A 12,184-nucleotide genomic window follows, 5' to 3' on the forward strand; every position below is an offset into this window, starting at 1 on the left:
ACCTTCAGGATTCTCTCTATTTTTCTGTTCTGCTGTCCCTGGCTTGTCTTCTAGGCTGCTTCCTTCATGGTCAAAAGTTGGGTGCAGTCTTTCTTGGAAGCCCCTTGATTTCTCATTGGCCAGAAATTTGACACATGCCCCTTCCTAACTCTTCCTAGATGAAGTTGACTGGGTTAACTTAAATCAATCAAAGTCTATTTTTCTTGGGTTGCAGTTTGTGTAACCTTCCCTGAGAATGTGACATGAAAGGGAAGGTGAATACCCAAATACGAGTTTGCTAAAAACTTGTACAAATTCTAGTCACCTTCTCCAGGAATAAGAAGATCCATCCAGGAGTGGAATGTTAATCACTGTTCTCATCAAACCTGGACCTAACCTTTTGAGTTGGTTCAAACAATGCAAATTGATAAAATTCAAAGATGTTTTTATACCACTAAGGTAAATCCACATACACCTTCAAACACCAAAATCTACTTTGAGATGTATTATCATTTCAGAAGAAGAGAGAAGACCGAAATTTTTATCCCAGTTTCAGATTAACGTGTTAGACTAAGTGGTTGTATGGTGTTGCTACTGTATTTTCATTGTGATTTTTTTTTTTGTAATGTTTTAAGTAGTCAAAGGAAAAACAATATAAGTGAAGAATACTCAGTATTGTGGATTTAACGTAATTCATTTAATTGTTCTCTTATTGGTAGATAGTGGGATAGTTTCTGGTTCCCAGTTGAAACCCTCAGAGCTTTGGGGAAAAGCTCACTTTTATGAATTCACATTATCAGGAAATATACTGCCCTTTCATTTTCTGTATGACAAACTAATTTCAAGCTGGCTTTCCCATCTTGCTAGGAAGGAAAGGAGTGCTAATGTGTCAGCACGTAGATATGTTCTTGCTTGGGTATGGTTATAGTTCATGCAAATTCCAGATTGGTAGACATCGTGATTAGAGAGGAAGTCATGTTTATCAGTGAAATGCTTTTGTTCAGAAGGATTCAGTAGACCTGTCTACTGGCCTATGGTGCTTCCAGAGTCTGTATGCAGCTTAGAAACCATCCTTTCTTTATTCAATGAAGTGAATATAGAAGATAACCACTGCCCACAAAACAGTTAAAAACTGCCTTTTGTGTTTCCAAGTGTTTTCTCCTTCCTCTTGCATTAATCTTGTCCCAAACAGGATGACTTCATTATCCACTGTCCTTTAAATTGCGCTGATTTGCATCAAAAGAAGAGAGGTCTGGACCAGGTTCTGAGAATGACTTCTTTTTCTGGAATCTCAGGCCTTGGTAAGCTTTGTAGCATATGGAACACAGCCTGAAAAGCATCTTCACTGAAGCACAGTTCGGGGTGGAGGGTCCTCTTTTTGTGGGCCAGGACTCGGAAAAGTTACCTGTTCCTGAAAATCTGTGGATAACAGTTGACATAAAGGCTTGAGGTTTCTGCACATTGCTGGTGAGTTGGCCAAGGGAATGAGATGGTTGTCCAGTTGACTGTGCTGCAGATGAGTGTCTCAGTGTGTCTCTCCTCGAGGATCCCACTTTGCAATCAGAGTCTGGCAGATTTCATCCCACCATCGCAGAATATATGTCTACCTGCCCCAGATCCTGCAGTTGGTGGTTTTGGTGCTCAGGATGAGGCTGAGAGTAGTCCTTCAACTGTAGTACTCCTATGTGCTTCTATTCTTTGTGATTCTGGCACTTTTCTTGCTTTGGCAGCCAGAAAGGAGCCTGAGTATCTGAGACTCGCAGAGTTGATGGTATTGGCCGGTAATTCCGAGGAGAGTAGAGAATTCTCTCTGCATAGTCTTTATGGGCTGTACCATCATGACGCTTGGTCCTTGGTTCACACAAGAGACAGAGGACTCCTGGGATGGGAGAGGAGCCAGTAGAAATGTTTGGTTCCTACGGAAAAAATGGGAGGAAGCAAAATGATGAGACCTGCCTGGGAAAGTGGGCAGATCAATTTGGTGGTGCTGAGCTGTCAGACCTGGTCTTGCATTTGGGCTGTCAGCCAAGGAATTCATGGACTCACTTCTCTGCCTTGGGTATAGAGATCTTTAATTCTGAAACCACATCTATGTGAAGAAAAAGACAGTGTCATAAGACAAGTGATTCTGGCTCGGTTTCTCATACTATGTAAAGCAAAGGGGCTATTAATACAGGCCCCATTATCAGGATGGGGTGTGTGTGGGTGTGTTTCATGTGAAATAGAACTATTGCATATATATGTTATTAATTACTCTGATTCCTGTGTATAGTGTGTATGTATATATGTGTACATATGAATGTGTGTATACACATACAAACACAAAAACTGAGGTCCTAACGCACTTAGCAATCAACTATAGATGGATTGAAACTGGTTGAAAAGGCATATGCTTTAGATTCTTCCCTTTAATTTCAACATTGGATCAGCAAATAAGTTTTCTTGACCAGGTTGACATTTATCTCTTTGCCAACATGTGTATAAGAATCCCAATCTTATATACTTGGTTATAAATAAATCTGATCAAGGATTAATTAACACACTGTACTGATAAAGCTATGAATGTGTTTCCTAGTCATGAGCATTTAACATACACTAAACCACTGTCCTCATAACTTTAGAAGGTACCCAGTGAGAGTGATTTTTTTCTTTCAACTGGAGGACATTGGACTAAGTCTGTAGATTTTTGAAGCTGTCACAAGTTGGTGGAGGGGTAGGTAGGGTATTTGGTTGAGGCCAGGAATGCTTAAAAATACTGATTAGGCGCAGGACAACCTCATAAGAAAGGAATTATGTGGACCAAAATGACCAAGCAGTGTCAAGCTGTAGAAAACCTGACAGGGTATTCCCAAAATAGATAGTATTAACTTTCATATTTCCCCCCATTTTTGCTGCTGGAGATTCTAAATGGTTATCACACTGACAGAATTCTTCATTTTGCAGGAATCTGACTTGCACTTATAACAAGGATATAACATCACTTACAGGTAGAACATATTTGGTGCCATAGACAGAACTTACTTGAATTCTTGATTCCTGAATGTCTGTTATTTTAGCCAGTTTTTTCCTGGTTGTAATATCAGGGAATTGGTTCCTCTCAAAAGCTTGAAGTAGGATATGTGATTGAGGTCTTGTGATGGATGTCGTCTTCTCTGGCTGCTTTTGGTAAGTATTCTAAAAGAGAACATGGAACAGAAGGTGTCTTTTAGGACAGTTCTCATATTTGAACTGAGAACTTGAACCTAGGAAGATAATGCTGACACTCCCCCTGAATCCCTGAGGTTGACAGAACAGGATGCCACCCTGCTTAGAGCATCAAGACAAAAGGCCCAGAGACTTGCGTGCTAAGAACCTACCTGTCGCACCCAGCTGTGGGGCCATGCTTTTATTTCTGACGCTAGGGTGCCCAGAACAAGCTGTAAATGCCTCCTAAGATAATGATTTTTTTGTCGAGAATATGGGCACAACATGCAGAGCCGTTTTCACTTTCTCTGGGATCCACTGGAGAAACGCATTTGGACTAGTGGATTCTTACCTTGAGACCGAGGCAGCTGATTTTGTTCCTGGGTTTCATCTTAAGGAGCATCCAAATTCCAATTGTCTTTGTTTGGATCTGAGGTTTTTAAGTCAAATCTAAGTGGGAGAAGAAGATGTTGAAGTCATGTAACTCAATCTGTGTTGTTCCAAGTGGCAAGGCAATTAAATGAAATTGATTTGATCAACTGCCATTGGGATAATATCCATAAAAAAAGTGATGTATTATCCTAGGAGTTATTATGAGCATACAATTCAAGACAGCATTTCTTTTATGGTCATCCTCACGGTATCCCAAGTAAAATTCCCTGATTGAAGAGACACTGTTCTACCAAAGGAGATCGATATTTCTTTTTCTCCCTTTCCCTCCTCCCATCTCTCTCTCATAACATGTCTTCTATGTGTGGATGTCTTTTCTTGGGCCCTATCATCTCTTCATAAGAAGTACCATTTTATTTTATGTAATAAACACAGAAGAAATACCATTTTATTATATATAATACATACGGAATTGATTGTGAAAAGAATTTTAGATGGGGAGTAAGTTAGCCATGGTCCAAGAGCTGTACTAACATTCATCCACATTCCCTCTTATCCCATAGTCAGCAATAAGTAAGGAGACTTCTAGGACCCAGTACGCCTTGCTGTGAAACTCTTGTCACTAATATAACCATTTGAACTCTTTCTTTGTTTCCTCATTATTGGAGTCAGATTTGCAGTGTACTTTCTAATTGTTTTATTTTGATAATTTGCAATAGGAATTAGGGTATTAATGACAACCAATATTTAACAAATCACTCTCTTATCCAGGCATTGTGCTAAAAGGTTATCTGTTTTCTAAATGAGAATATTTGCAGGTAAGCCTTAAGCACATCACCAGATAGTCCCATAGTATGTACTTTTATTACTGGGAATTGAATAAGCTATCTCTTCACACCCAGAACTAATGCATGAAGAAGAGTAAAACATTTCTCTTCAGCATCCCCTCAGACTGAGGACCTTGTAGCCAATGGCTTATTGGAGTCTCTGTGCAGACACAAAACTAGGAACTCATAATTTTCTTCTAAAAGCACACTTTTATTGATCTTCATTGTTTTAAATGCTGTTTGGTATAATTGTTTACAGCTATCGAAGAAATCCAACTTAGTTTAATTTTTACATCAGTACCATTCAAAATAATACAATATGGGATTTTCATATACTTAAAAATTTTTTAATTAAATTATTTTTAAGTTTGTTTATTTTGAGAAAGAGCGAGCACAAGCTGGGGAGGGGCAGAGAGAAGGAGGGAGAATCCCAAGCACAGAGCCTGATGTGGGGTTCAAACTCACAGACATTGAGATCATGACTTGAGCTGAGATCAAGAGTCAGATGCTTTATCAACTGCGCCACACAGGCACCCTGTTCATTTTTTAGTTTTGAGAAACAGTATGAGCCGGGGAGGGGTAGAGCGAGAGGGAGACACAGATTCAAAGCAGGCTCCAGGCTCTGAGCTGTCAGCACAGAGGCCAACGTGGGGCTCGAACTCATGAACCTTGAAATCATGACCTGAGCCAAAGTCAGATGCCCAACCGTCTGACCCAGACCCCTACTTCATATGTGTGTGTGAAAATCACATTTCAGGTGTTTAAAAAAACCTAGCCTGAAAATTGGGAATTTATGTGAGTTCTTGCCCCACAGTTTCCTCATAATTACGTATTAATCATCATTCTGCAGGATATATCAGAACATTTTTTTAAGATTTTTGTTTTTTAATTTTTTTAAAGATTTATTTTTGAGAGAGAAAGCGCGAGTGAAGGAGGAGCAGAGAGAGGGAGAGAGAGAGAATCCCAAGCAGGCTCTGTGCTGTCAATGCAGAGCCTGACATGGAGTTCGATCCTACAAGCCGTGAGATCATGACCTTTCTCACGTTGGACACTTAACCAACTGAGCCACCCAGCTGCCCCAAAGATATTTTATTTTAGTTTAGTTTAGTTTAGTTTAATTTAATTTAATTTAATTTAATTTAATTTAATTTTATTTTATTTTATTTTATTTTATTTTATTTTTTTAAAGATTTTTTATTTTTATTTATTTTTTCAATATATGAAATTTATTGTCAAATTGGTTTCCATACAACACCCAGTGCTCATTCCAAAAGGTGCCCTCCTCAATACCCATCACCCCCCCTCCCCTCCCTCCCACCCCCCCATCAACCCTCAGTTTGTTCTCAGTTTTTAACAGTCTCTTATGCTTTGGCTCTCTCCCACTCTAACCTTTTTTCTTTTTTTTCTTTCCCCTCCCCCATGGGTTCCTGTTAAGTTTCTCAGGATCCACATAAGAGTGAAAACATATGGTATCTGTCTTTCTCTGTATGGCTTATTTCACTTAGCATCACACTCTCCAGTTCCATCCACGTTGCTACAAAGGGCCATATTTCATTCTTTCTCATTGCCACGTAGTATTCCATTGTGTATATAAACCACAATTTCTTTATCCATTCATCAGTTGATGGACATTTAGGCTCTTTCCATAATTTGGCTATTGTTGAGAGTGCTGCTATAAACATTGAGGTCCAAGTGCCCCTATGCATCAGCACTCCTGTATCCCTTGGGTAAATTCCTAGCAGTGCTATTACTGGGTCATAGGGTAGGTCTATTTTTAATTTTCTGAGGAACCTCCACACTGTTTTCCAGAGTGGCTGCACCAATTTGCATTCCCACCAACAGTGCAAGAGGGTTCCCATTTCTCCACATCCTCTCCAGCATCTATAGTCTTCTGATTTGTTCATTTTGGCCACTCTGACTGGCGTGAGGTGATATCTGAGTGTGGTTTTGATTTGTATTTCCCTGATAAGGAGCGACGTTGAGCATCTTTTCATGTGCCTGTTGGCCATCCGGATGTCTTCTTTAGAGAGAAGTGTCTATTCATGTTTTCTGCCCATTTCTTCACTGGGTTATTTGTTTTTCGGGTGTGGAGTTTGGTGAGCTCTTTATAGATTTTGGATACTAGCCCTTTGTCTGTTATGTCATTTGCAAATATCTTTTCCCATTCCGTGGGTTGCCTTTTAGTTTTGTTGGTTGTTTCCTTTGCTGTGCAGAAGCTTTTTATCTTCATAAGGTCCCAGTAATCATTTTTGCTTTTAATTCCCTTGCCTTTGGGGATGTGTCGAGTAAGAGATTGCTACGGCTGAGGTCAGAGAGGTCTTTTCCTGCTTTCTCCTCTAGGGTTTTGATGGTTTCCTGTCTCACATTCAGGTCCTTTATCCATTTTGAGTTTATTTTTGTGAATGGTGTGAGAAAGTGGTCTAGTTTCATCCTTCTGCATGTTGCTGTCCAGTTATGCCAATACCGTTTGTTAAAGAGACTGTCTTTTTTCCATTGGATATTCTTTCCTGCTTTGTCAAAGATGAGTTGGCCATACGTTTGTGGGTCTAGTTTTGGGGTTTCTATTCTATTCCATTGGTCTATGTGTCTTTTTTTGTGCCATTCATTAAAACTTTTTAAAAAATGTTTTATTATCTATTGTTGACAGAGAGACAGGGTGCAAGCGGGGGTTGGGAGGGCAGGGGCAGAGAGAGAGGGAGACACAGAATCTGAAACATGCTTCAGGCTCTGAGTTGTCAGTACAGAGCACGATGTGAGGCTCAAACTCATGAACTGTGAGATCATGACCTGAGCAGAAGTTGGAGGCTTAACCAACTGAGCCACCCAGGCCCCCCTTGGAGGATATCCTTTTGACTCTGGTTGTAAACAGTCCTGCCTTTCCAGGTTTCTTTTTGTAGTCTGCCTGGTCAAGAGAAAATGGGAAGAGGAGTACGAAGGATATGTTTATGGATTAAAAACTCTGTGTGAACATATGTCATATGTTTTTCTAGGATGAAAGCCTGTAGGTTCATCAATGATTCTATATATTTTAAAATTTTTTTTAAAAAGTTGATTCATTTTGAGAGAGAGAGTTGTGGTGGGCGTGGGGGGTTGGAGAGAGAATCCCAAGCAGGTGCCACACTATCAGTGTGGCACCCAACTCAGGGCTCAAACTCACAAACCATGAGATCATGACCTGAGCCGAAATCAAGAGTCAGATGCTTAACCAGCTGAGCTGCCCGAGCACTGCAAGTGTCTGACTCTTGATTTCGACTCAGGTTATGATTTCACAGTTAGATTGAGTCCTAGTTCTTGATAATGAGACTCACACTGGGCTCTGTGCTGTCAGTGAGGAGCTTGCTTGGGATTCTCTATCTCCCTGGCTGCCCCCTCCCTCATGCTTTCTCTCTCTCTCTCTTAAAAAAAAAAAAAAATCAAAAAGAGACCCAGGTGCCCCATACATTTTAAAGGTAGGTGTTCCATATATATGCTTTTCTCCATTTACAATGTCAATTGAAACTTTTGACAACCTACTTGTGGGACTCCTGGCTGTTACTTTAAATGGAAAATTCCAATCTCCAATTTTAAAGCACCCATCAATCCTCTAACAACTTATCAATGCAAAACAGCTCCTGTTCCAACCATCTGTCCCTCTAATTATGATTGTGATTTAACTTTTATAAACTCTGGGAAATAAAGCACATGGCATTACTGAAGAAGAGAGCAAAATGCAGATGAAAATTTGCCACTCGCAGTGCTGTTCAAACCCATCTTGGGAAGAGGTACCTGGACTCCGTGGAGGTCACTGGGCAACTGAGCAGCTCTGGAAGACGACAGGCTTATCAACACCAAGGGTGGCCCACCCATTTCTTATATACCTTTCTATCTAATCCCTTCATTATTGTTCAACACTTGTAGAAAGAAACTTGAAGTAATCAGATTAAGAGGAAGTACAGATTCTACCAGGCAGTTTTAAAACTTTAAAGATACCCTAATATCTTTCCAAATATGTCTTAGAATCTGTGCTCTCTAGTGTACGTACCCTATGCAATTTATATATATATATGCAATACATATATGCATTTATATATTTAAAACATGTTCTCCATGTTGTACTCCTGCTTTTTAATTTTGGCTTGATATTATTTATAATTTTGGAAAGATCTACCTACATTATATATATATTTTATTTATTGAAAATAATTTTTAATTGTTTATTTTTTAGAGAGAGAGACAGCGCATGAGCTGGGGAGGGGCAGAGAGAGGGGGAGACAGAATCTGAAGCAGGCTCCAGGCTCTGAGCTGTCAGCACAGAGCCCAGTGCGAGGCCTGAACTCAGTAACCGTAAGATTGTGACCTGAGTTGAATTTGGATGTGTAACTGACTGAGTCACCCAGGCACCCTTTTTTCTTTTCCTTTTTCTTTTCTTTTCTTTCTTTTTTTTTTTTTAAGTTTATTTATTTATTGTGAGAGAGAGAGAGAAAGTACAAGTTCGGGAGAGGCAGAGAGAAAGGGAGAGAGAGAATCCCAAGCAGGCTCCACACTGTGAGTGTGGAGCCTGATGTGGGGCTTGAACTCATGAACTGGTTAAGTTAGATGCTTAACTGACTGAACCGCCTAGGCACCCCTATATTTTTCATCTTTTTTTTAATGTTTATTTTTGAGGAAGAGAGACAGTGCAAGCGAGGGAGGGGCAGAGAGAGAGACACACACACACACACAGCATCCAAACCCGGCTCCAGGCTCTGAGCTGTCAGTACAGAGCCCGACATGGGGCTTGAACTCAGAAACCGTAAGATCATGACCTGAGCCGAAATTAGATGCTTAACTGATTGAGCCACCCTGGCGCCCCTATACATTTTTTAAGTTTATTTTTCTTGAGATAGAGAGGGAAAGAATCCCAAGCAGGCCCTGTGCTGTCACCATGAACCATGAGATCATGGTCTGAGCTGAAACCAAGAGTCAGATGCTTAAATGACTGAGCCACCCAGCCACCCCCCGGAATTCTCATTCTTGCCTATCCAAAGGCCACAGTTGTATAAGCCAATTCTTTATAACAAATGTCTTTATTTGTACATATGTATATATACATGTGCACACACATGTATGTATAATATCACTAGTTTCCTGTGAGTTCAGAATGCTACTGATCCTCTTTCTCTGGTTGAGACCAAATGATACAGAAGTTAGTACTTCAGGTCACCTGACCAGGCAAAGAATCAACACCATGTGAGGTGTGTTGCTGAGGTCAAAGGAAATTTGAATTGGCAATGGAAGAAAATAACTACTATCTTGGACCATTTGCAGAAGTGAGGACATACTAGTTATGAGAATTTTGCTATGAATTTGTACATATATTAAAATATTTTTTTGTATTCTTCTCACAGTTATTCCCTAATGATCCAGTATAAGGTGCTTTAATAATAGTTAACTTTATAATTATTTTAAGTAGGCTCCACGCCCAACATGGGGCCTGAACTCAGGACCCTGAGATCAAGAGTGGCGAGCTCTACCGGCTGAGCTAGTCAGGCGTCCCAATAATAGTTAACTTTACATCATCATATTTAAGGAGCATCAAAAAAGAAGGATGCACATCACCCAAGGGTGTTGCATCTTTTTTTGGAGAAAGGATTAGCATGTTTCTTTTGTAATCAGGATAGTTGTGCCGTATTAGGCAGAAATCGCACTTTGTTGTAATTTTTTAAATTTGGAAATCATTTATGGTTTTAGGAGAGGTGTATGGTTTATAGCTAGGCAAGGTGTAGCCTGAGATGGTGACTTTTAAGTGTCAGCTAAGCTACAGAACTTAGTTTTTCACTCATCTAGGTGTTTCTGTATTCATATTTTGTAGATGTGTTTGAAGTCCACAATCACTTAACTTTAAGGGAGATTTTCCTATATAATCTGGCTGAACCTAAGTCATTCAACTGAAGGGCCAAAAGGTCAGAGTGGAGGCTTCCCTTCAAAGACATTCTTCCTGGGGCACCTGGGTGGCTCAGTCGGTTAAGCATCCTACTTCGGCTCGGGTTATGATGTCGCAGTTTGTGAGTTTGAGCCCCGCATCAGGCTCTGTGCTGACAGCTCAGATCCTGGAGCCTGCTTTGGATTCTGTGTCTCCCTCTCTCTGCTCCTCCCCTGCTCATGCTCTCTCTCCCTCTCTCTCTCAGAAATAAAGAAACTTTAAAAGAAAACAAAAACAAAAACATTCTTCCTGTTGATAGATGCTTGGCCCATGCTCAAGAGTTCAGCCCATACTATGAGTTTTGGAATTGCTTAGTGAGTCTCTACAGTCACATAAACCAATTCCTTGCAATTAATCACTATATGTACTGATTCTGTATCTCTGGTTGAATAGTTGAACTCTGCCTAATACAATCACCAAATTGTTTATTTTTTTAAATGTTTAAGAGAGACAGAGCTCGAGTGGGGGGGTGCAAAGAGAGAGGGAGAGAATCCCAAGCAGGCTTCATACTCATCATGGAGCCTGACGTGGGCCTCGATCTCACAGTTCATGAGCCAAAATCAAGAGTAGGATGCTTAACCGGCTAAGAGGCACCCCACAAATTGTTTCTTTTTTAAATGATGACATTTAACAAGAAAAAAAAGCGTATATGTGGATTTGTCATGGAGACAAGCCACGGGTGATGGAAAACTTGATTGAATCCTAGAAAGATCGCTACTCATGTTATGCCTCTGTAAAGTTTTTGGTAAAACTATATTAGCTGTGGGGGCACTTGGGAAGCGTCCGACTTCAGCTCAGGTCATGATCTCACCGCTCGTGAATTCGAACCCCCCATGGGGCTCTGTGCTGACAGCTTGGAGCCTGGAGCCTGCTACAGATTCTGTGTCTCCCTCTCTCTCTGCTCCTCCTCTGCTTGTGCTCTCTCTCTCTCTCTCTCTCTCTCTCTCTCAAAAATAAATAAACATTGAAAAAATATAAAAATCTTTATAAAAAGAAAAAATTTACGTTAGCTGTGAAAGCTTAGCAAAAAATGGGCGAAACCCTCTTGTGCTTTGAATTATGGGTAACAAAATATCTCTGTCATGTTTCATATGCTTTTGGCCATTATTGCCTGGGAACATCTAGAAAGAAATGAGCTCAGAAAGAAATGTGTTAATAAAGGTACGTTCTATTACTGGTGAAAAAAAAAAAGAATGTCTTGTTCAGCGGGAAGAAGGGTAGGAGATAGAAAAGATGCGTGAACTTCAAGGTAAGGTGTACAGGTAGATTTCTACTCATTTCAATGAATAAATAAGAACTTGGAGATACACTTTGTAACAAAAATTTTATGCATAGTTAAGAAACGCAAAAATCAAACCTGGGTCGTGATTTAAAATTTGGTTTATGGCAATGATCACATTAAAAATTCTACCAACAAATCATTCCTCAAGTATTCTTGTAAATTGCCACAGAAAAAAAATGAAGCATGCTTTTGTCACAGACAACTGATAAGCTCAAGATATTTTAGCTGAGAGACAGAAAAATTAGGCATAATGAATTGGGGGATGGACTAATTCCACCTGGAAATAAATGGAATCAGGTTAATTGGTTTGTATTTGTGTGTGTTTTCCTTTGTGTTTTTCTTTACTGCAGTCTCTAGGGTCCCTACAAATGAGGCCAAGCAAGATAAGGGACATTTAAGGATCTGGTGTGGGGACTTCAGCCAGGAAGCAGAAATTGATCTAATGCTCAGTTAAAAGTCTACCCCAAAACATCTTCCCAGCGGAATCTTGTTACTGCTCTGTTCCATTGGGTGCAGTCTTCTTTATATATAAGAGGGTGTTTGCTACATGGGTCTGTTCCCTAGTCCAACTGGCTCATAGCA

The 12,184-nt window shown here is 40.1% G+C and overlaps 1 protein-coding gene across 1 annotated transcript; it reads right to left on the reverse strand.

The window, feature by feature from the left end:
* Positions 1-1,504: 1,504 nt before the first annotated feature.
* DUXB (double homeobox B) lies at positions 1,505-8,129 on the reverse strand. The gene is given in 7 exon segments (XM_045045858.1): positions 1,505-1,577; positions 1,579-1,858; positions 1,981-2,068; positions 3,001-3,153; positions 3,336-3,408; positions 7,203-7,281; positions 8,126-8,129. Coding segments are annotated over 7 exon segments (750 nt in total).
* Positions 8,130-12,184: the final 4,055 nt, after the last annotated feature.

The sequence above is a fragment of the Felis catus genome, chromosome E2 (assembly GCF_018350175.1).
Source record: "Felis catus isolate Fca126 chromosome E2, F.catus_Fca126_mat1.0, whole genome shotgun sequence".
Classification (NCBI taxonomy): domain Eukaryota; kingdom Metazoa; phylum Chordata; class Mammalia; order Carnivora; family Felidae; genus Felis; species Felis catus.